This window comes from Chiloscyllium plagiosum, chromosome 27, assembly GCF_004010195.1.
Source record: "Chiloscyllium plagiosum isolate BGI_BamShark_2017 chromosome 27, ASM401019v2, whole genome shotgun sequence".
Classification (NCBI taxonomy): Eukaryota; Metazoa; Chordata; class Chondrichthyes; order Orectolobiformes; family Hemiscylliidae; genus Chiloscyllium; species Chiloscyllium plagiosum.
Window position 1 is genome coordinate 31,534,285 of NC_057736.1, and position 26,117 is coordinate 31,560,401.

The 26,117-nt window shown below is 41.9% G+C and overlaps 1 protein-coding gene across 5 annotated transcripts in view; it reads left to right on the plus strand.

Annotated features, from left to right (window-relative positions):
• The first annotated feature begins 5,197 nt into the window (after positions 1-5,197).
• Positions 5,198-26,117, plus strand: part of zmym4.1 (zinc finger MYM-type containing 4, tandem duplicate 1) — a 207,780-nt gene continuing 186,860 nt past the window's right edge. For 4 of the 5 annotated variants that reach the window (XM_043717848.1, XM_043717849.1, XM_043717851.1 and 1 more), the window contains exons 1-2: positions 5,199-5,277; positions 23,110-23,802. In XM_043717848.1, coding sequence (XP_043573783.1) covers positions 23,116-23,802 — 687 coding nt within the window. In that variant the 5' untranslated portion in view covers positions 5,199-5,277; positions 23,110-23,115. Of the gene's footprint in view, positions 5,278-23,109; positions 23,803-26,117 lie in introns of all 5 variants that reach the window. The other variant, XM_043717850.1, reaches the window with a different exon arrangement.

Consider the following 26,117-nt stretch of genomic DNA (forward strand, 5'->3'; position numbering starts at 1 on the left):
GCCTGTAGCTCCATAGCATAGGGTTTGGGCAGCTGGAGAAACTGAGCAAGACATTCTTTGGGATTGGGAACTGTAGTCTGGGGGAACGGGAGATGAGAATTGTAAAGGGGGAGCAACAGTGTATACAAGGGGGTGTACGGCACAGTATGAAAGTGAAGGGGGTTCATGCAGGTGGAAGGTTAGTCCATGGCGAGAATGACACTGGCTTCAAGGGGAGATTGGCAATGCGTGACTGCAATTTGTGTAGTCAACTCATATGCCAGGGGCTCAGGTGGAATATGGCCAGGTGAAGGTTCATGGAGATGGTTTGGGTGGGGGCCTGGAGAGTTTTGAAACCATTGCAATTTATGTGAAAAGTTAGCTTGAAAGAGATGTTCTGAGGTTTGTCAACCCATTGAGGCAGGGGCTGCAAACCCAAGGCCAACGACAGAACTCACTGTCGTCTGCTACCATTGCTGGAAAATGAAAGTACACAGTAGGGAAGAGAATGTGTGCAGCCATACTTGGGCAGGCACAGTTATTTGGCCAGTGAAGAAAGAGGCTGCAGGTGTTAGGGCTTTTAAAAAGGGAGAACATTGCGTGCAGACCCTTATATGATACAAAGATCGAAGAAAATTACAGCACAAGAACAGGTCTTTCGGCCTTCCAAGCCTGCACCAATCCAGATTCTCTATCTAAACCTGTCACCTATTTTCTAAGGATCTGTATCCCTCTCGCTGCACATTCATGTATCTATCTAGATACATCTTAAATGCCGCTATCGTGCCCTCCTCTACCACCTCCACTGGCAACGCATTCCAGGCACCCACCAGACATAGCGTTGTAAGGTCCCTATTTCCTGACCATCTTAATGCGTTGACCCCTCTTTATGTTGTGCCTTCCTACCACAGACATTGCTGACCAACTCTTTCACATCTATGTTTGTGGTCACAGAGGCCATGAATGAATGGGGATGATATACAAGGAGGATCAAAGGTATCAGCAGCACATACAGTACTTTACATGCTGTATTCATTTAGCTCCCACCTGCTGCAATAGGCTGACAATATAGACCTCCAGTATGGAACATCTTCTGCGGCCATGACGTTATGCCTCATTCTGGAGCAACAACATTTGCGGTGACACAGAGAGATGGACAATGTAAGGTGAAACCAGTGAAATTTATTTTTAAACAGTGCAAAATGACAGTCTGCATTATCACCCGTGCCACCAAAGTGCCCTCAATAAGTTTTATTCTTCCTGTCCCTCCTACTATATTTCAGTGTAGTCCTTCATACTGTAGCTGTGGTGGATGGACCCTACTCAGCTGTGGAGCCCATTAGCTTTGGAGGTTTAGTTGGGACCCAAGGGCCCTTATATTTAGACATGCCAAGGGTTTTCTTGCCACAGGCATGTTCACCTGCTTGAACAGGAACTTCTAAGGGTCAGAGGGGACAGGCATGGTGGAGATGGAGGATAGACCACCTCTGGAGTGTCCTGAGGGGAGTAGTCTCAGGAGACTGTGTATGATTCCTCCTCCGGCTAAGTGCCCCAGGCCCAGTTGTGAGGAAAGGGCACACTGAGTGTATGCCAGATTCCTCAACCCCTGTTTCTACACCTTCACTCCTCAGTTCCAAGACCTGGGGCACTGGAGTGCAGCTGTGTATACCTCTGAGGGTGCTAGACCTGGTTTTCCATGGCAGCTGCCAACCTGTCCATAGAAAAAACCAGATTGTTGCATGATTTGCTGCATTGCTGTAAATTTTGTGCAATGAAGACCATTGCATCCCACATAGTTGTTTGCAGCACATGTTCATCCTCGTCTATGTGGATGAAGTCGTCTATGTGGATGAAGTCCCTGTGCAGGATCCTCCTGTCTAAGATAAGATTAGGGAACCCTAACCCATATTCTAACCCTAACCCTAATGTTGGGGCTGTGCAGGTGCCTGGTATCCAGACTGCTCCAAGTGCTAGTGGCCCAGAGCATTTCTTCCTTGGCCAGCTGTGGTGCTGCTGCAGCTCATCAGATTGTGCTCCCACCCTCTCTCAGCCTAACATACCCATTGAGATGTTCCGAGGTAGTGAGGAGGTAGTGTGGAGGCCATGTGGGTTATTGGTTTGGATGGTTCAGTGCATTGGAGAATGTGAGTGAGGGAAGATGTTGCACGCAGTAGTGAGAGTGACAGAGCATCAGCCCTGGTGGGAAATTGGTGCAATAGCAGAGAGACATTGAATGTGAGGAGTGTGGCATTTATTCTGGTACAACAGAGAAGGTCATTGATCTTATTGTGGCACACTGTCATTCCTCTGGACCATGGGGATGGCATTTGAAGTGGGTGGTGACCTTGGATCAGGCTGCTCGAGTCTGACAGCATGACCTCCTCTGCTGGTCCTCCAGGAAGAGGATGACTGGTCTCTACATCATGGCCTCCTTCAGGACATCCATCATGAGAATCATGGTGTCATGTTGCCTTCTCCAACATGTTCAGACCCCATCCTTGAACAAGCAGGGCAACTTCGGAATTCCAGTGCTTGTTCCCTCAGTGGATATCCGCTGATTGGTCAGTTGTTCTGTGAATGGTATATGGGAAGCTGGAGCTGTTACTAGATGTGAGAAATGCCTTAGGGCCTTGTGGGTAGTTGACGTGAGTTTGATAATGTTCGGTGAGAAAACTTGCCAGGAAATCCAAATCTAGAAATTGGGCAGGATATGTAAGACTTAACTGGTTCTTACCAGGAAGTATTATACTGGTTAATATTTTGTTTAACTCGCGGATTAGACTAACTGAATTGAGCACGACAATCAACACCCCCCCCCCCCAAACACTCTCCTGTGATCTGACTTGATCAGACTACAACCTGAGCAATCACCCCAACCTGATCACCCACCCTCACCCAACTGCCCCCTAAATGTCCTGAACAAACTATCCCCATCTGTCTGTGATCTCCTGACCTGACTCAATTAGACCTCATGCCCGACCATTCCCTATCCTGGCCTTACGACTGCTCTGACATGATCCAGCTGTTCTCAATCTACTACACCTCCCCAACCCAATGTGACTACCTTCTCACCCAACTACCCCACCATCCTATCCTAACTACCGCTATCCAATTAACCCCAACTCCCGATTACCCTCTCATTCACCTACTTATTAACTTGCTCACTTACTCAGTCAATAACCCATCACTAACCCATTGAAAGACTTCCAACCTTTAGAAACTTACCGGAGTACAATAATTACTGCCATGAAAACAGGCATCTCATCTTTGTGCCCACCTTTCTTGTGCTCAGTGATATTCCTTATCTGTGTTGAACTCTCAATGCTTCACCCAGGGTAGAAGCTCCTGGTGGAAAATCATAAAAAGGTTGGGTTGTAGAAATCTTCATGGGCAGCAGCAACCTGAAACCTTAACTCTGATTTTTTTTCCCCATAGGTGCTGCCAGACTTGCTGAGCTTTTCCAGCAATTTCTATTTTTGTCAGCAACAGATTTAGCATCGATGCTGACCACAAGACCTGAGCCAAATCTTTTCGGCATCTCAGTTAAGGTATTTCCTGGACACATTAAATCCAGTTCCATATTTTCCGTGCTGCAGAGCACAAATGGTGAAAAAAAAAGATGTATGAGCTCACCATATAACTGGTGAGGGCAAGTGAAATTTAATTGGATTGGCATTATGAATCTGGTTCAGGTTCATAACCTATGCCCATCAGTCAAAGAGGATAATAAAAAAATTGGAAAGCATTTGCCAAACCAGAGCAAGCAAGGAATCAAGGACTCACAAACATGAGATCAAAAGAAGTCTAGGATACAGGGCATCTGACAGAATAGCACTAAATTTGAAACTTATTTGATGGCTGCTAAAATTGAGTTTGGGTTGTATGATAGCATTATGAGAAAGGGTTGCTTGCCCCTTTTGGTATCCTACTGCACTCTATGTCGCATGCCTGCTCGATGATGGAGCCAATTTTAAGGCTGCAATCAACCATTGCTATCACTAAGTCGTTGCTGCAGGTGTCCTTGGAGCAGATGGCACAGTTCTACATACTCTTTTCTGCTAATCCAGACCTGAGAAGACAGATCCCATGATGATTGCCAAATAGATGTGCCAACGTCTGTAGCAGTGATTAGTAGCATCTTGGTGGGTGTGCTTAACTCAGCCTACTGGCTGCAGATCATCTGTTGATCTCATATGCTATTGAAGGCATGCCAATGTGATTGGGTGCTTCTGAAGAGGCCTCCAACATTACAGTTAGTCAGATAATCAGAAATCTTTGAGGTACCATTCATACCTTCTGCCCTTTGGAAAGATTTTCTTCCATCTGCATTAACCATCAGTTAAAGTGAAGCATTCAACACTTTGTGCTGATGGGTGTGCGTGGGTAGCATTGGGTGGATACAGTACACCTGCCTGGCATCTCTTGGCAGATTTCCCTCTTCCAAGCATGCCAGATAAAGAGATTTCCATTGGGAAATCTATTGGTGCCATTATTTGTGCTAGGATGAATAATAAAGTTGAATAATTGCATCAAAGCAACTACAGGGGTCAGCTTTTCTTTTGTATTTTACTTAAAAGGTATCATGCTCTGAAATAATTGTAGGTAAACCGTTATTTTCCACAAGATAATGCCATTAATCAGATCAATTTCAGTCACTTGTTTTCATTTTTTGTGCCACAAAACATGATTGAAAGGTGAATAGGTTGCAGGAATCAAACTAAATGTCTAAAATCAAGCACGCCAGTTTGTGTGGCTAGTTGCAAAATATATTCATTCTTTTACATTCATTATTGCCTAAAGAAATTCCATGCAGAGGTGAACTGTGGAAGCTACTTATTGTAACACTGTAAAGGTCTTCTCGTCAGATTATTCCATTCTTGGCTCCAGGAGGAGGTGGGAAGTAGCAATGAGGACAGGGCAGAAGCAGAAACAGGGGGAAAAAAATCCAAGCACCAAGGCCAAATAAATCATGTACAAAATTGCATCTGGACATTTTAATTTTATTTTCCGTCTTTTAAATTTTATTAAATTATTACACTGCTTTCTTTTAAAGACTAGAATTTTATTTATTATCAAAGTTCATTATCATAGAAATGAAATAATGAAAAGGCACTGCATAAGCAGTTTCAAAAGGATCATGTTCTTACATCCTGAGATGTATAATGAGAGTCCCTGCTTTTTCAGCATTTGCAGTAACCCAGTTTACAGCACCCCTACTGCATTGTGGGATTCTTTGGGTGATTAGTTCTATGTCAGCTTGGATGCCTGGCTTCACTGTGTGTGGGTTCAAACAACAGGGTAAGCATTAAGCATGTGTGCTGCAATCTTTCAGGTTCAGTTGTTAAAACTAAATGCACTGTAATGCTTCATGTGTGCTTTCTTTCACTGTTAACAGCTGCAATGGGATTATTTTTTATAATGAAGTCAGGAAGGGGCCTTTCTTGACATGTTCATGTCATGGGCTGCAGGTACAGAAATTTAATGGGTTGTGCTGAAAGAAAAATCGACATAAGAGATGGCTTAGAAAAATAAAGGAAAAAAGTGGTATTCAATTTTCTAATACTGTAATGCCGAATGATCCTTAAATTGCATTCTGGTCTCACACTGTTCAAAGATGGACAGTAGGCCTCCTAAAAGGGACATGGCATGTGTGTATTATAAATAATGGATGACTAATTGAAAGCTCAGGGGGAATAAAAAGGAATAGAAAAGGAACCTATGAAAGGTTGTCTCAAATTGCCTCAATGTTTAAATGTTAGAAAACAAGATATCTGCAAACACACTGATATGCATCAATCATTACTGATTAATGTGTTTTGTTCTTTAAACTTGCTGGTCAGGAGTATCCTGGTGGTGTGCATTTTGTATAGATTACATGATATGACATTTATAACATGGAGAAAGGCATGGCTGTAATCTTGTGTGTACTCAAATAGATTCATTGCATTTTGTAGTACAGAGGAAGGCTATTCATGTAATCTGAAGAGTTAGTCATTGTACTATCTCTCATATTTTCTACATAATCTTTTAAATTATTATTTTCAAAATTTTACCACTCCTTTTAAGCAGTATTATGGATACTATTTACACCATCATTCAGGTTAGGGTATTCCAAGTTGCAACAAGCCTGTTTACAAAATTCATTCTCTTACCTTCACTTTTGTTCTTTTAGTGATGGTTTTAACTTAATATTATCTAGTTACTGAATTACTGAAAATGAAAAATGTACTTTCCTCAGTAAAAATCCTTTAGAAATGTGTCCTCTTCTAACTTATATACTTTGTCTGTTCAAACAACTTAATTAGTCGCTCCTTATAACCAAAGCCTTTCGTTATTGAATCTCTTCTATATCGTCTGCATGAGCATTGACAGTCAACAGCGCACATGATTTAGCAACTGCGGAATAACCAATGATTTGTATAGTTTTGCCATTATCTCTATTTATTATCAATTCAATATCAGGGACTTTTGCTAGTAGTTGTGGAACCAAAAAAAATGGAGAAACAAGTTTGTATTTAAAAAGGCAAACCTTTTTCAGTGTCCAGAGACAAGAATTCCACATTTTCTAAAATTTTTATTGCTGATCTTTCATAGATGTAGAATGAGAAAGGTACAAATGTGCATGCAGAATGGTAGCTTCTTTTTTCATTTAAATTTAATTTCAGCAAACAAGTTGAATTTTGAAAGTGAAATGAAACCTTTTTTGACAGAAACAGAAATCAAGAGCTAAGAGGGAAACTTTTTTTTTAATGATAAGGGGCCTTTAACCACGAAAACCAATTTTTTTGGGAGAGCAAATGGGAAAAGTGGAGTGTGGGGAGAAAGTTCAGGGTGAGGTGACTAACAACTGAAGAAAGAAGTTATGAAGGAATTGATAACTCAAGGAGTTATTGTGATATTGTTGGATTGAATGATTGTAGGAAAAGAAAGAGATATGGGATACAAATGGTTGGGAGAATCTTAAGTGAAGAGAAAGTGAGGACTGCAGATGCTGGAGATCAGAGTGAAAATGTGTTGCTGGAAAGCGCAGCAGGTCAGGCAGCATCCAAGGAGCAGGAGAATCGAAGTTACGGGCATGAGCCCTTCTTCGGGCATGAGCCTTTCCTGAAGAAGGGCTTATGCCCGAAACGTCGACTCTCCTGCTCCTTGGATGCTGCCTGACCAGAATCTTAAGTGATTAAGGAAGGAAGATGTCTAAGGGTCACATCTTCCTCGTATTTCCCACCACAAATGCAACCTGTAATAATTGACATCACACACCACCATTCCTTATTCAAAGAATGGCAGAAAAAAAATCAATAAAAAAGGGTTATGTGAAGTGAAACCAAAATCGAGAAAACACAAACGAGATGCTGAAACAGGAATACAGAAATAACTAACAGCATGAAAATATGAGATGGTTAAGAGAGTGAAAATATTCACCAACTTATCACATTCATTGGCATACGAGGTGTATTCTTCAAAATGAAGTATGAAGTATTCCTATGTTTAATGGGATAGCTGGGAAATTTTGGGACTCTGCCAATGGAGAATAATTTTAAGACTACAAAGTATACTTTTCAAATAACTCAGGACTCATTATGGTATATAGTTAAATACTATTAACATGGATGCCTGCATGTGCGGAGAATACAAAACAATGTTTCAGTTTGAGGTCTAGATGTTCCTGACGCACACGGTACAGCATTTTGCTGCTGTATCAGAAGCTGATTTCGTTCAGTTATGATTGTGTCTTTTTCAATTAAAAGTTCTGTGATAAATAGGCTTTACTGTAATATAGAACTTAGAATTTTGCATTTTCTTCAGATATATGTGGTAAATAGATGTTATTATACAATGAGTAAATGCTTGTTATTGAATAGGAGAAACAATCTTATGGGATGGTAAAATAAGATACATCAAGATTGATAAGGGAGTGTCTTTTTATGTAGAATTTATTGGACAAAACCACACCATTTGGCCTCTTGGATCCTTACCAATGTTGATACTCAACACTAACCTCTTCCCACTTCATCTAAACCAAACAGCATATCCTTTGATTCCTTTCAGCTGATGGGTGAGTGCCGAACCAGAGGACACAGCTTAAAAATACGGGGTAGACTATTTAGGACAGAGATGAGGAGAAACTTCTTCACCCAGGGAGTGGTGGCTGTGTGGAATGCTCTGCCCCAGAGGGCAGTGGAGGCCCACTCTCTGGATTCATTTAAGAAAGAGTTGGATAGAGCTCTCAAAGATAGTGGAATCAAGGGTTATGGAGATAAGGCAGGAAGAGGATACTGATTAGGAATGATCAGCCATGATCATATTAAATGGCGGTGCAGGCTCGAAGGGCTGAATTGCCTACTTTTGCACCTATTGTCTATTGTCTATCTATTGTCTATTTCTCCCTTATGTACGTGTCTAGCTTCTCATCTCTGTCATTCAACACCCCACATGCTACCAAGGTCAACATTCTAACCCTGTTTGGGTAAAGAGGTTTCTTCATGTTACCTAACTGGGAACTTATTGGTGACTATCCTCCATTCATGTTCCCCAGTATTGGATATCCTATAAGTAGAAATGGCTGTACATCGAGTCTATCAAACCACAAAATAATTTAACAGGCACTTATTATATCAACAGTCAACCCCTCATGTCTAGAGAAAAGAGCATCATCTTATCACACCTCAAAATCATAGGACACCTATCCATGAAGTAAACCGTTTATCCAGAAAGACCGTACAATTTTCTAATTATAATATTAAAATATTTCTAAATGATTCCAGGGATTGTTTGCACTACTGTACTGAAATGCATTCTGCATATTGCTAACTGTTTACATGAAGGAGATCTTTTCTTGCATTATATGTAAAATTGTCCTTTAACCATTTGGACCTTGGCTGGATTTTTGCTGTTGAGGCGAGTAGCTCCAGTTTGGAAATTTCCTGTTCGCCTCAGTTTAAAGGGCCATGTCAGAATCAATTTATGCAGCAAGGAGAGATTAAAACAGGCCTACCAACCCAGAAACAGATTATCAGTGACCAAAGAGGCGAGTATGTGCCGAAGTGATCTGGCTAGAATGCCTGGCTCAGTTTGTTTTAAAATCTGTTAGATCCCCCTGCTCCTAAACCCTCATACTCTCTCACTTTCGTATTGTCCCCCTCCATGGCAGCTTCTATTCCCATCACCCGATGCTGTCCACCTGTGCTACCTTATAGTCCATTCCACCTCCATATTCACTCATCAAATATCCACTCTGGATCTGCATTCTGTAAACCATATAAATGGTATGTTAATGAAATGCATCAGACACACAGGTGAAGGGCATTGTGTAATTTAATACTGAGACCACTAACAGGGGTTCTTGTGATGCAGTGTTTTTGTCCATTTCTCTGAGCCAGGAGGCCTGGGTTCAAGTCCCATCTGTTTCAGGGGTATCTCAGAACATCTCTGAAAAGGTTGATGAGAAAATAAAACTGAGAGCAATTATAAAGAGAGACCACTGGACCACTGAATTAGTAATAAGGAAGCAGACACATGTCACACTGCATTCTGTGAATAAACCTATTATTAAGAAAAGTAATACCTCAACTATCTTGGGATCAGTATAATAGACCAAAATACCTGTGCAAATTTTCACATTTCATAACTGTACTGAAGTATGTTGGCTAGGTTCAAAGCCTATGATATCATATTAATTCACTTGATTTGGTTGAAGACTTGTCGATAAGCCAAAGAAAATTGAGAAGGTTCATCATGTTTTTCAATGGAAAAGCCCACTTCAGAGGCAACTATTGAATATGGACCAATGGAGCTTCATAAACAAGCCCAATTGTGATTCACAAAAAATGAATAGAAATATCTCAACTTAAGACGCAAGTGATTACAGAAAATGCTAAAAATACCGTGCAGGTTTGCCAGGATTGTCGAGAAAGAAACCGAGTTAATGCTTCAGGTCAATGACCTTTGTCAAAACTAAAAAAAGTTTGGCCTCCTTTGCCAGTTCTAGCTATGCACACCAGTTCTTTTAATCTCCCTGTGAGTTCTTACAATCTTCAGAATGATGTCCAAGACACCATTAGAGAATTCTAAGCTCTTCTTTCTCCTGCCTGTATCTTATTTAAAATAGTCCCAGTTATGTTCTCCAGACTCACATCCAGTCTCTTTTTATTTCTAATGTTTTTATCCAGGTTAGAAACATAAGAAGAGGAGTAGCCATTTAATACCCTGAATCCTGTCCTATCAATCAATGTGATCATGGCTGATTTGTGACAAAACTCTATATATTCTCAATACATTTGGTGCACAAAAATCTAGCAACTTCAGATTTAGAACTTATAATTGATCTAGCATCAATTGTTATCTACTGAGGAATTACAAACTTTTATCACCCTTTGTATGTAGAAGCGAGATCAAATTTTACTCTTGAAAGATCTGGCTCTGCTTTGAATGTGCTCTATTGCCCAGGACTGCCAGATCATTGCAAATAGTTCATTTCCAGCTACCCTATCTGTTCCCCCTAATGTCTTGAAAACTTTAATCAAACCACCTTCTAAATTTTAGGAAATATTGTAACTTTCTTGGAGTCCAAGTGTTATGCTAGTAAAACTGCTTGTGGTCACCATTACCAACTCTGAAAACTCCTTCTGTCTGGGTATTGGGGCTGTGATACGGTTGAACCAAATCCTTGGAACACTTTGCATCCTGTCACTTTCTGAGGTGAGTGTCTGCCCATATATCTGGTTGATCACCAAGACTTTCTACTTCTACCTTGCAACATCAGGCTGGATTTCAGGTAGGTGTGTTTCTGTGGGGGCAGAGGGTGAGGCATTGAAGGTATGTTGCTTGCCCACCCCAAACCAGGTGACATAAGATGGTGGACAGGAAGGTGCTGAAATCAACAGCCTGTGTGCCATGTTTGGAAAAGAAAGTTTGCAAGTGAGTTGAGTCGAAGAGTGAGGTGCTAGAAAAGCACATCCGGTCATGCAGCATCCAAGGAGCCGGAGAGTCAACATTTCAGGCATAAGCTTTTCATCAGGAATGGAGTTGTACCAAGTATTATTCTGACTGTGTTATAATATTATTCAGAGGGTGAGATTGAAAACTTTAATGTAGTTGGTTAAAATGTAGGAAGGGACGCTGTAATTCTCAGGGGGTTTGATGTGTGCGTTGAGAGCAGCACCCCCTTTCACCTCCTTAGTACCTTCCCTCCTGGCCTTCACCACCCCTAATCCTGTGGTTTCTTTATCTCATCCCCTCCTAAAGCCCAGGACCTCCCTCTTCTGAGATCCATTGTCTTTTCTTTCAGTGCCAACTTACTCAGTTCTGGTGCTGCTAGAGCTGCCAGGCAATCAAATTGGCTGGCTACTCTTGGGTGGGATGTCTTGGGTGCGAGGACAGGACATCAGTGTGAATTTGTTTATATTGCCCCAGCATATTGTGACACTTGCTTTTAAAGTTAGCTCGTTTGGATATAGTATTTGTAGTCTGTGGCAGAGTGATCTGGGGCACCAGTGATGAGCAATATGCCACTGTTTCCTGTGCCTGTTGTAAATCTGCGCTGACTACATCCATCCGTTAATTGAATAAACTGCGCCTGTATGCTACCTTGACCTCATACACATGAACACTGCCCAGATTGAAAGAATAGAGAAGCTGACTTCTATCTTAAGGCCCTCCGGATTAACAACAGTGCCTTCGTTCATAAACCTCAAAACTCTATAAATAAGAAGAGATAAAATTAATACTAAATTCAGGAATTCCCTCATGAAATTTAACAACTTTCAAAACTGCTTACACTCACCATACCTAGACCAATCAAACAATTCCCAAATTTGACTAAATTCAATTTCATAAGCTATAGGATAGAAAAGTTGTGATGCAAGTGTATAATACATAATCTGTGTTTGGATTTGAATTGCAAAATAAAGGCAGAAGGATCTGGGTCACTTCTGTGAGTCTTTTTGTTTAAGTATCAGAAGTCCATTTGAACAGTGACCCAAATGTATCAGTTTCAAGAAAGCATATGACTGTAGCAGAATCCCTGAGAGAACCCCTGTAATATTAATGAATGAATGTTTAGACTAATGGGTGTAAAACACACTTAGGCAACTTGTTTAGTTTTGTCTGTAGATCAAAAGTTTCAAAGTTTTAGTTTAGAAAAACTTGGAGTTCAGTACAGAAGAGAACAGTTTTTATTTCAGTTGCATTCAGAGGAACCAAATGCCTCAGCAAAAGTGGTTTCCAGTCTGTGAACTTCCAAGCCTGGAGAGTTTGAATAGAAATCCTCAAATTGTGAAGATTAAGAAAGTTTTGGTCATCAGAATTGTGTGTGTTTCATGCCAGTGGACTCAAGGAATCATTAAATAAAAACCTCTACAGTTTAAAGGAAAAGGAACTGTAAAATTGTCAGTTAAGTAAGGACTTCAGTTGAAATAGGAGTGGCATTTCTCTTGGATGAAGATTTTGTCACCACAACTGATGGTGCTCAAAAACAGGTTGCAATTTTGCTTTGATATTTGCATTTATATCTTTCTAACTGCCTGCAAGCTGTTTTTTTTTGTTCTTTTATGTATTAAACTTAGGTCGTTAAACAACACACACCCTAGGCTAAATATGTTTTCGTGATGAACCATCTCATTAACTCATGACTAAAATTAACCACGTGTTACCAAGCTAGATTTCATTATGGGATTTGACTTGTCCACTATTACCAATAGCCAGGATCATAATAAAGGTACTGAAGTAGTAAATGATGAAATGCATACGCACTTCAGCACCTGCAGTGTCAAAATTATGAATTTGTTTACAATTTTAATGTGTTTTAAATTTTATTTTACTCATTTTATTTTCGTATTTCATGCACTATTTCCTTACTAGGTGTTGAATTTGTTCAGCTTTTATGCCATTAATTGTTACCTGTTTGCATGTTTTTAAACTGATTATATTGCCGAAATTTGAGATTTTTGATTGTAAGCTTTACTGCAACTTAGCCCTGGCTGTGAACAGTTTTGTTGAAGGAAGTACCATAATTACTACAAAGTTCTGAGTCAAACTTATAGACCACAAAACTTATGTCACATGGGCCATCGTGTTGGTACTACCAGTGACATTTTCGAACCAAAATAATTTCTGAACTTTGCATACACTGTGCCTGCCAGATGCCATCTTCTTGAAGATGTTAACATGGGTAGCAGGAGTGTTCTATGAAAATATAGAGTATGTAGATTGTGATGCCAGTCACCATGCCGCCCTGATTTGACATCAGTGCTGCCACTTTTTACTGCTCCAGCTGACATTCTCCCTTAAAGACGTACAGTGAAATACGCACTCATTAGCAGTAAGAACCTCCTACATAGTACGATTAAAAGTGATCATTCCCAGTTGATGGTTAATGGCAATTAGTTATTGTGAGATTTAATTTTTTTTTGCAGAAGTGCTGGTTGGTTTTAAATCTTGATTAAAATTGGCAATCTTGGCAGGAGATGTTTTAAAAATAGAGAAGTCTTTGGTTGGGTCCTGATCCAAGCTAACAGTTCCACTGAACAAGTCAAATTCCAGAACGACAGTTAGCCTGATAGATCAATTTTGTGTTACTTTAATTTATTTTACATTTGAAAATTGAAACATAGTCATCCAAGGCTACTAAGTTTTTTTCAATAATAGAATATAATTCTTTGACATAAAATATGAAACCATATAAAAATCAAACTATTTAGATTTAGAATACAACTATAAACATCCTAAAATACCTAGCAAAACAAGCTTGTTTCAAATTAGTCATCTACAACACCCCTTTACAGCGATTCAAATCCAGAGAACTACAGTTCGATATCAAATCTTGAAGTTCGACATCTCTGACTCTTCCAGTTTCTGTCCTGTAAAATGGGATGCCTTCTTACATGAATAGACACAAGACTGAGTGCTAAGAATTTGCCAGCTTCTAATACCCTGAAGATTTCTAACCAAACATTCCTGGTCTGGATGTTGCACAAACTAAACCTTTCTTCTGAGGTAACTAATTCCCTTAATTACTCTGAAAAAGTTCCTTGCTCATAGTGAGCCTATAGAGTCAGAGTCAGAGATGTACAGCATGGAAACAGACCCTTCGGTCCAACCCGTCCATGCCGACCAGATATCCCAACCCAATCTAGTCCCACCTGCCTGCACCCGGCCCATATCCCTCCAAACCCTTCCTATTCATATACCCATCCAAATGCCTCCTAAATGTTGCAATTGTACCAGCCTCCACCACATCCTCTGGCAGGTCATCCCATACACGTACCACCCTCTGCGTGAAAACATTGCCCCTTAGGTCTCTTTTATATCTTTCCCATCTCACCCTAAACATGTGCCCTCCAGTTCTGGACTCCCCGACCCCAGGGAGAATGCTATTTATCCTATCCATGTCCCTCATAATTTTGTCAACCTCTAAGGTCACCCCTCAGCATCCGACGCTCCAGGGAAAACAGCCCCAGCCTGTTCAGCCTCTCCCTGAAGCTCAAATCCTCCAACCCTGGCAACATCCTTGTAAATCTTTTCTGAACACTTTCAAGTTTCACAACATCTTTCTGACAGGAAGGAGACCAGAATTGCACGCAATATACCAACAGTGGCCTAACCAATGTCCTGTACAGCTGCAGCACGACCTCCCAACTGCTGTACTCAATACTCTGACTAATAAAGGAAAGCATACCAAACACCTTCTTCACTATCCTATCTAACTGCGACGACACTTTCAAGGAGCTACGAACCTGCACTCCAGGGTCTTTGTTCAGCAACACTCCCTAGGACCTTAATATTAAGTGTATACGACCTGCTAAGATTTGCTTTCCCAAAATGCAGCACCTCGCATTTATTGTAATTAAACGCCATCTGCCACTTCTCAGCCCACTGGCCCATCTGGTCAAGATCCCTTTGTAATCTGAGGTAGCCCTCTTCACTGTACACTACACCTCCAATTTTGGTGTCATCAGCAAACTTACTATCAATCAAGTTTGTGAGACATGATTTCCCATGCACAAAGCCATGTTGACTATCCCTAATCAGTCCTTGCCTTTCCAAATACATGTACATCCTGTCCCTCAGGATTCCCTCCAACAACTTGCCCACCACTGAGGTCAGGCTCACTAGTCTATAGTTCCCTGGCTTGTCCTTACCGCCTTTCTTAAATAGTGGCACCACGTTTACCAACCTCCAGTCTTCCGGCACCTCACCTGTGACTACCGACGATACAAATATCTCAGCAACAGCTCCAGCAATCACATCTCTAGCTTCCCACAGAGTTCTCGGGTACAACCGATCAAGTCCTGGGGATTTATCTACCTTTAACTGTTTCAAGTCATCCAGCACTTCCTCCGCAGAAATCTGGACATTTTGCAAGATGTTACCATCTATTTCCCTACAGTCTATATCTTCTATATCCTTGTCCACAGTAAACACTGATGCAAAATATTCATTTAGTATCGCCCCCATTTTCTGCGGCTCCACACAACATCTGACCCAGTAAGGTCTCTTCCAAACTATCCTGAAAACTTTCAGCCTCTGAGTTTTTTTTAAACCAAAAACACTCTTTGATTCTAAACTGAAGTCAAGTTAATACCAGATATCATAAGTCACCGCAAGGAATACCTGCTGTTTGATGTTTACTGAAATATGTCACTGTTCCAGAAGGACTGCCTGCTCTAGGTTATTTTAAAAAAAAACTTGCACCAATATGTCACCATTTTAAAGTTCCAACAGATCCAGCACACAACTTTCACTACTGTCAATGCAAGGTTACAATGTTGAAATGCTTTGCTGTGCAGTGTAACCTGTTTGCATCACTCTATGATCTCTGTGTCCTTGCTTGTTATGATCTGCATGTACTGCTTGCAAAACAAAGCTTTTCACTGTACTTGGGAACATGTAACTAAAGTAAATCAAATCAAATTATAGCCAGACCACTTGCTCCTTGTAATAGATGTCGTAGATGCAACTCAGTTTTGGGCTGCAGTGTGAGAGGGAATTTGAGCAGATTCATCAAAAAGGATGAGATATGTCCAGATACTGAATAAATGGGGAGAGAAGTGCTCTTAAGTAAGAGGCTTTATTGACATAATATCTTCGAGAGGAACTTTTCCTCCTTCCAACTTAGCTTAGATAATTGTGTGTGCAGAACCTGGGCTTTAAAAAAGAGGTGCTCACAGAGTTTGGACCTGCAGACTCGCAATATCATAGCAAACTGAGGATGCTGCTGCCAGTGGTAGTGATGGTGAGTTCTGTTTTGAATTGCTTTGTGAATCCTTCCAGGCAATAATATATGTTGCATTTCCCAATTTGCCCTAAATTGCTGCATTTGAGAGTGACAATGCTATGACTCCACATAATGATAATTCTGGACAAGTCAGTCCAAGAGTGAAACCTGGTTTGGCTAATTATAAGTTTAACCTTTCAGTTGGTAATTGTGGTGGCAAAACACTGAACATATTCACACTAGGCAGTCAATGTCTTTTAACAGATGAACAAAAGTTTATTACACAAAAGGAAAAATTGCATTAATACAGCTTAGAAAGATCTTATCAACAGTAGCAAAAATAGAACAATTCAATCCTTTTTCCAGCATTATCCTTTCCAGATAATAAATCCCAGTGAAGCCTCAATCATATGTTAGTGCAGTAATATCTTACTTAACTGGTACTCGTATTCACTTAGTACCTGTCATGCCAAGCCAAGCCTGTGCTGTCCTCCCCAACTGACTGCAGCACGACTGATAGAAGGTTACTGACCTCCAGTGACTGAAACTGCAGAGGATAGTACAAGATGACCTCGGGCAGCTCTGGATCCTGAAGGCCTGTGTTGAGACTGCACCACTTTGCTAAGGGTGTCAATGGCCTCAATAATGGATGACAGGTAAAACACTGACAGTGTGGCAATTCTGGTAAAACAATGCTATCACCCTGAGAGAAAAAAAAACAGGTTCATGAACCAGGGAACATCTGTTACTGTCGTGTGGGTTGTGCTTTAGCAATCTTAGTAAAGTGAGGACAGAATACTGAAGCACTCGTGCGACCTAAGAAGACCAGTATCTGTGGCTGTAGTGGCCTCAAGTTGAGACAAAGTGTTCTCTACTCTGATGTCTACTGCAGCACCAAATATTGATGGCTTCTGTTTCAGTAGAAGCTGAGCCATCAGCCACCAGGTGCTGAATCATGTTTGGGTCTGCAAGTATTCTCATGGGGCTGCGCATCACTTTCAATCTGTGGTTAAAGGGCTTCAAGCTTTGTGCAAAGATTGTCACCCATACAGTTCAAATCCTGCCTTAACTGTAACCCATCTGTCCTGGAGACAACCCCTGTTGAGTCCACCTCTTTGCTACCCTCTCAAATTCAAAAGGTGCCTGTATCTAAGCTGTGAGTTAATGTGAAATCAGGTGACAAAGTTTCTTTTTCATTACCTTCTACACCTTCTGCACTTGAGGCTCCTATAACAGTTCTTGACTGGGTGCCAGTTCTTAGGTGCCTCAAAGAATCAAAACATAAGGCTAAAGATGGAATGAGGAAAAGTGGGAAAATTAAGAAGTGTATTCTTTCACAGCCTGCATCTTGAAAATCCGACATGACTCTGGGATAGAGGGTAAGTGGGATATCAGAGGTGGATTATTTGGAAACATCATCGTCCATGGTTGTCAGTTCTGCCTCTGACCCTAGTCACAGCCATACCAACTATTGACAGCACTGTCTCCTCCTTGAGACTGAGAAAATGCAATTGTACCTGTCAGCACGCCAATAGATCCTGCTGCCTTGCAAGAGAGGGAAAGGTGTCATTAAGTGTTGTGTAATGTGTTGGGGTTACTTGCCGGTTATGATTGAATTGTTGGCAGAATATGGAAGCGATGTAATGTGGGAATGAAGTTTTCAGCAGCGTCATGTGGATGAGGATGAGGTAAGGTGATGAATACTGTGTTTGAGCCATCCATGATAAGGACTGTCGGTAAGTAAGTGAAATTTATGAATTAAGAAACGTGTGTGCTGGTGTTTTTTTTTTTAAGTATATTGCTTATGAAGCTGCATCCATTGACCTTGACCACTCAGGATAGATAATTAGACATTTTGTGGAATTGCCTTTGAGTCCATGCAGTGAGATTGCTGACGTTGGCTGCAATGACTAACTTGTTCCGTGGCCTTTGCAGTTTCTGTTTGGAGGATCTCCTGATCATCAGATGAAAGATGGCCTTTCTTCACTTTTCCACCTCTTATACCAAGGCTTCCAGACCAAAGAACCTTGAGTCTGCATTTCAATTCCACTTCCTGCTCATAATCTTTCCGCAATCACTTCAGTCAAAGTGCACCTCTCCTTTCAGCCATGATAAACAAAAAAAAACAAACAAAATTTACAGCCCAGGTACAGGCCTTTTGGTTCTCCAAGCCTGAGCCAATCCAAATCCATTGTTTAAACCTATCGCCCAATTCCTAAAGATCTGTAACCCTCTACTCCCCACCTTCTCATGCATCTGTCCATACACACCTTAAATGAATCTACCGTGCCTGCCTCTACTACCTCTGCTGGCAACATGTTCCAGGCACCTCCCACCCTCTGTGTAAAGTTCTTACCGCGTGGATCCCCCTTAAACTTTTCATCTCTCACCTTGAACGTGTGTCCTCTCATTATTGAATTCCTCAGCCTGGGAAAAACCTTATCTCTATCTACCCTGTCTATACCCTTCATGATTTTGTAGATCTCAGTCAGGTCCCCCCTCAATCTCCTTTTTTCTAATGAAAACAATCCTGACCTACTCAACTCTCTTCAGAGCTAGCACCTTCCATGCTAGGCAACAACCTTGTAAACCTTCACTGCACCGTCTCCAAAGCGTCCACTTCCTTTTGGTAATGTGGCGACCAGAACTGTACACAGTATTCTAAATGTGGCCGAACCAAAGTCTTATACACTTTTAATATGACCTGCCAGTTCTTATACTCAAACCCCGTCCAATGATCATATTGAATGGTGCAGGAGGTTCGAAGGCTGAACGGTTTACTCATGTTTCTATTTTCTATGTTTCTAACAAGTGTGGGCTAGTGTTAAACAATAACTTTGTAGTATTAGTCCAAGTCAACTTGAGCTCCCAGCTGAGGCATGCAACCACTCAGCAGCATAGAGTAATACAGCATGGAAACGGACCCTTGAGTTCAACTAGTTTACACGAACCATGTTCCCAAACTAAACTAGTCCCTCCTGCCTGTGCTGGCCCATATTCTTCCAAACCTTTCCTGTTCATGTACTTACGCAAATGTCTTTTAAACGTTGTAAGTGTATCTGCATCCACACTTTCTCAGGAAGTTTATTCCACACACAAACCAATCTCTATGTAAAAGCGTTGTCCCTCATTCCTTTTTAAATCCTTCTCCTCTCACTTTAAAAGTATGACCCTAGTTTTGAACTCCCCCACCTTAGGGAAAGACCTTTGAAATTGACCTTTTCTATGCCTATCATTAGATTAGATTAGATTACTTACAGTGTGGAAACAGGCCCTTCGGCCCAACAAGTCCACACCGACCCGCCGAAGCGTAACCCACCCATACCCCTACATTTACCCCTTACCTAACACTACGGGCAATTTAGCATGGCCAATTCACCTGACCTGCACATCTTTGGACTGTGGGAGGAAACCGGAGCACCCGGAGGAAACCCACGCAGACACGGGGAGAACGTGCAAACTCCACACAGTCAGTCGCCTGAGGCGGGAATTGAACCCGGGTCTCTGACGCTGCGAGGCAGCAGTGCTAACCACTGTGCCGCCGTGCCGCCCACCAACTTTTATTAGAATTAGAACTAGGCTTCATTGTCACATGTACTCAAGCATAGGGATACTCCAGTGCAGTGAAAAGTATACAAAGTCGCATTTTGAGCGCTATCTTGGGTACAAAGGTGCCTAGGTACAAAATCTTGGGTATAAATTTGAAAAATAAAGAAATAAAGTTAAAAGTTTAGCATTACAGTCCTTCTAAAGCAGAGAAAGAGAAACACAAAGCAGACATGTCCGTGGTGGGCTTCACCTCAAGGCTAGAGTTGGCACCAATCCTGTAGAAGATAGGGTGCCAGGTGTTAGGGTGTAAGATAGCAAGGTTCCTGGGAGCTTTTAGGGTAGGTCTGGGTGGGTGAGAGATATCGGATATGTCAGGGAATGGGGAGTGTGGGTACCACAATAAAGAGTGGACAGCGGTGCCGTATCCAGGGTGGGGTTAGGGGCTGCCAGGTCCAGAACAGGGATGGTGGCTCCTGGTGGGTGGAATGGGGTGTCAGTTCAGGGACTGGGCATGTAAGTGATCTGCAGGAAGTGTAGTTGGTTGTGTGTGTGGTAAGTAAGGGGTTCAGTTGAATAGTTACTCCAGAATTAGACTACGTGTTTAATGGTCTAACTTTTCCTGAGTAATTATTAACTTAATGTCATTTAATTTAAATCTCTAATCTAAATGCAGGCTTTTGGAGGGTTCCAGGATTAGAGGAATTGCCCAGTGGAATCTTCAATTCCTGGCAATTCCTTCAGAATCTGCTATGATTGGGATTCAGAAGGGTCCTCATGTGGTCGTTCGAAACTCTAAGCCAATAATTTTTAATTCATGCAAGCTTCGCATGGTTCTCCACCTAGTGCCATCAAAAAGAGCTTACCTGCTTACCGTTTGTCTCATTGCTGTTTGTGGGAGCCTGGGGTTGATGACATAATGATAATGTTAGTAGACTAGTAACCTAGCGAATTTAACCTCCAGTGACATAACTTTAAATCTCACCATATAGCAGCTTGAGAAACTGAAATTCCACTAATTAATAAACCTGGAATAAACTAAAAGATGCATTCATACCGATTTGTAATCCGACTAGGCTGTTGTAAAATCCATGTGGCTTATTAATGGAGGAAGTCTGTTATCCTCACTGGCTCTGGCCGACATGTAACTCTAGGCCCACTCCATTGTGATTGAACTTTAAATGGCTTTGTAAATCACTAAGGTGGAGAAGGCGCATTGACACCGCCTCTATGGAGAATTTGAGATTGAAAATAAATAAGAGTCACAAGAATTGATAAAAATAAAGGTTGTTTGCTGTGTGTATATTGCTGCTGATATTCTATGTATTGCAAGAGTGACCACACATGAAAAGAGGGATGACAGACGCTACACCAGTTCAAGTCCTTTCCCTATTACCGAGGGTGTATTACCTAAGGTCAACCCTCAACCTCCTATGCCTCAGTGAAAAAGTTCCAGCCTACTTTTATAACTCAAACACTCCCTTCCCGGCAAAATCCTCATAAAGTTTTTATGACCTCTCCCCAGTTTAATAATATGTGTCCTGTCGCATGGTAACCAGAACTGTACACAGTATTCCAGAAGAGGCCTCCCCAACATCCTGTACAACTTCAACATGATATCCCAACTCCTATATTCGAAGGTCTGAGCAAAGAGGGCAAGCATGCTAAACACCTTCTTTACACCCTGTCTACCTGTGACACAAATTTCAAATAATTATATATCTGAACCCTGGGTCTTACTGTTTTAAAACAGAATCAACCCAGGGCCCTGCCATTTATTGTGTAAGTCCTGTATGTTTGTTTTATCATAATGGAATACCTTGCATTTATCCAAATTAAACTTCATCTGCCACTCCTCAGCCCATTGACCCAATTGATCATGATTTCTTTTTAAGCTTAGATAACCTTGTTCACAGTCATCCATGCCACCAATTTTGGTGTCATCCACAAACTTTCTAACCATGCTTCCAATATTTTCATCCAAGTCATTTATATAAATTACAAACAACTGTGGACCCAGTACCGATTCCTGTGGAACACTGCTGGTCACACGCCTCCAGTCTGAAAAACAGCCCTCCATCGCCACCATCTGTTTCTACTATCAAGCCAATTTTGTATCCAGTTGGCAAGCTCATCCTGAATCCCATGTGATCTAACTTTACTAATTAGTCTTCCATGCGGAAGCTTACCAAAGGCTTTTTCTACAGTCCAAATAAATAACGTCTACTGCTCTTCACTCATTGATCTGTTGGTTACTTACTCAAAAAGCTCAATCAAGTTTGTGAGACACAACTTCTTTCACAAAAATGCTGACAATCCCTAATCATTCCATGCCTCTGCAAATGCATGTAAAACATATCTTTCAGAATCACCTCCAAGAACTTATACACCAGCAATGTCAAACTCACAGGTCTATAGTTCCCAGGCTTCTCCTTATAGCCTTTCTTAAATAAAGGCACAATATTAGCCACCCTTCAGTCCTCCAGCATCTCATCCATGGTTATAGACGAAACACATATTTCTCCTCGGGGCCTCGCAATCTCTTCCCACTTCCCACAATGCCCTGTTTGGTGCTGGACTGCACAAGACCAGCATAATAATTTTCAGGCAGTGTAGATTTTGTGTGTTGCCTATGTTAATTTGAATGGTTGTAGGATAATCATGCATCACAATCCCCATGTGCTTTATTGGGGAACAAACACATTTCTAGCCCACAGTATTTTCACTGATCTTGATTAGCATTGTCACTTAATACCGAAGTGATTCTGCCCTAGACTATAATTTAAAATTAATTCAAAACCTATAATATCTTTTAAACAATTTTGACAACTTTTATTAACTGGCAATAAGAAACTTAATCTAACATTGCTTACAAATTAACAATAAACTTCATAATATGTCTTAGTATGCCTCTATAGTTAGATGTAAGCTGTCGTTTTTTTAAACTTTGAACTCTATTGAATAAATAATGTGTTTCTGTTATCTTTGTACATTTCAAAGATGACACACCAGTAAAAAGTATAACAAATCTCGCTTTCAGTTCATGCCAAAAACGCTGTGATTATTATCCCTTTTGCAAACAATCACCAGTACTCTACTGATCCAAACTGCACTAGCTGTGAAATCAATGCCTAAACTAAATTGGATGTAGGCCAACTAGATGCATCCCTAGCCAATTAAGCTGCAGATTCTGAACCAGCAGGTTCTTCACTCCACTCCATTTCACACACTGATCAGAAGTGATGTTGCTGAGTTGTATCTTTTAGTATTCAGGCCGTAGCATGATTACTACAGAACAGGAGGACGTTGATCATTAAGACTTTTCACTTCAGTGCAGGCATGTTAACGATGTTAATTCTTTGCCTTTTCAGCAGTTTATGATGGCTAACATAAATACCTCAGAGGAAATAGCGGTGACCATTCAACAGATTAAGGAAGGCCCAAAAGCCAAACTTCGAGAGCTCTGTAAACAATATGGACTCCCTGTTTCAGGAACAAGGGTGTACTTTCAAAGAGTTCTGTGTCAAAGACTTGGCATTGATCCAAAATCTGTCATTGTTCAAAAATCCACTTCACGTTCAAACAGTCATGGAGATTGTTGCAGTGTTGCTGGATGCCGAAGTCGCCGGGGCAAAGACACTCATATTCGGTGGTTCACAGTCATTAGAAAAAAAGGAAGTCATACTGCAGCCATAACAAAAGCAATCCAACTTACAAGAGAAGGTTGGACTCCAACAATGTATTCTCGGATTTGTGGCCAACATTTCAGTTGTGGCCAGTTGTCTTTTGAGCCAAGTTCTCCTGACTATATTCCGCATTTATACATGCAGCCTACAGAGAAAGCAACAACACCACACTCCACCTTTTGGCCCAAAGACTGTTCAGAAAAGGCCATGGACTTGACTAACAAGAGCAACATTAAAACCTCTTCAGTTCACATTCCAGGTCCATCTCATCTCGATTTCACAAACCAATATCCACGTATGAACTCTTCAGGTAGAACCTTTCTTCAGTCGACTTCTGAGGATCCTCATCTCTTTAACACATTTGAAACAGAACCCAAGGTATTGTGCAGTTTTTAGATATATTGGTCAATGTTATACCCACTGTTCTGAATGGATACAAGGCCTTAGCAAAACTGTGATTCGCTCACAGCATGTATTAGGGTGATTATTCTCACATGAAATGTTCTCCAGTGATGACATAATGGGCATGATTTTAACACACCAAAAGGATGGGGAGGGGAGGGGAATCTGTGGGTTTGTGGTTTTGGAGCATTTAAAATATTAATTCTGATTCCAACCTACTTCTAACGCAGCCAGTTCTAATTTAATGGATATGGATTGGGGGGGGGGGAACGGGGGAGCAGCGGGAGTGATGGTGGTTGATGACAACTAACTTGCTCTCAGCAAGTAGGTGTGTTTTGATGAGGCTGAATGCTTCCAATTCCACAAGATTATCAGCTTTCATACCTATATCATCAGTCCTGTGGACTGGATTTCCTGAGATTGGTCACCCATCAGACGATGTGAGGCACTAGATTAGATTAGATTAGATTCTCTACAGTGTGGAAACAGGCCCTTCAGCCCTACCAGTCCACACCGACCCTCTGAAGAGTAACCCACCCAGACCCATTTCCCTCTGACTCATGCACCTAACACTGTGGGCAATTTAGCATGGCCAATTCACCTGACCTGGACATCTTTGGACTGTGGGAGAAACCGGAGCACCTGCAGGAAACCCATGCAGACACTGGTAGAATGTGCAAACTTCACACAGACAGTCACCCGAAGCTGGAATTGAACCTGGACTGTGGTGCTGTGAGGCAGCAGTGCTAACTACTGAGCCATCGTGCTGCCCCACGGTGGCTCAGTGGTTAACACTAAGACCAGCATTCACCAGGTATCTGTCTTCCCAGTTTTGTTTGCCAACCAGGAGAAGTGGGAATACCTCCTTCTGACTCACCAAGCTTACCTATTTATTAATGCTCTGTGATTTTATTTATTGCCTCAATAGCTGACCCTCCCAATCCCTCTCCAGAACCAATCTATCCATTCAATCTGGCCCTCTGCATCCAGATGACACATGCAAAGTGTTTACGAGTTTGTCTGACTGTCAAATTTAGCAGGATCACTGGGAAAGCAGTACCTCCGTGGTTTCTAAGTTTAGGGTCTATTGTTGTGACAGAGTTTGGACATCCTTATTGTGTCTCAGCCACACAATGAGGCCTTTACACTACTGGCAGAAGATTGTATTATTTGCACCTCCGATGTTGGAGGAGAAATTGTGATAAAATCGACAACTACATTTTCCAACCCAGGTTAGCTGATTGGGGAAAAGACAATGACTGCAGATGCTGGAAACCAGATTCTGGATTAGTGGTGCTGGGGGAGATCTCCCACCCACAGCTTCCAACCTCATAGTCCGGGAACCCCGCACTGCCCGGTTCGACCTCCTTCCCAAGATCCACAAGCCTGACCACCCTGGCCGACCCATTGTCTCAGCCTGCTCCTGCCCCACTGAACTCATTTCTACCTACGTCGACACTGTCCTGACCCCCTCGTCCAGGAACTCCCCACATACATTCGAGACATCACCCACGCACTCCACCTCCTCCAAGACTTCCGTTTCTTCCTCACCCGACGTCCCCAACAGTACCCTTCCACCGACATTCTCATTCGTTTGGCCGAACTGGTCCTCACCCTCAACAATTTCTCCTTCGAATCCTCCCACTTCCTCCAGAACAAAGTGATAGCCATGGGCATCCATATGGGCCCCAGCTATGCCTGTCTCTTTGTTGGCTACGTAGAACAGTCCATCTTCTGTAATTACACCGGCATCACTCCCCACCTCTTCCTCCGCTACATTTCTGACTGCATTGGCGCCACCTCGTGCTTCCGCGAGGAGGTTGAGCAATTCATCAACTTCACCAACACATTCCACCCTGACCATAAATTTACCTGAACCATCTCTGACACCTCCGTCCCCTTGCTGGACCTCTCCATCTCCATTAATGACGACTGACTTGACACCAACATTTTTTACAAACCCACCAACTCCCACAGCTACCTGGATTACACCACTTCCCACCCTACCTCCTGCAAAAATGCCATCCCGTATTCCCAATTCCTCCGCCTCTGCCATATCTGCTCCCATGAGGACCAGTTCCACCTCAGAACACACCAGATGGCCTTCTTCTTGAGAAACCGCAATTTCCCTTCCAATGTGGTTAAAGATGCCCTCCAACGCATCTCATCCACATCCCGCACCTCCGCCCTCAGACCCCACCCCTCCAACCGTAACAAGGACAGAACCCTCCTGGTGCTCACCTTCCACCCTACCAACCTTCGCATAAACCAAATCATCTGCTGACATTTCC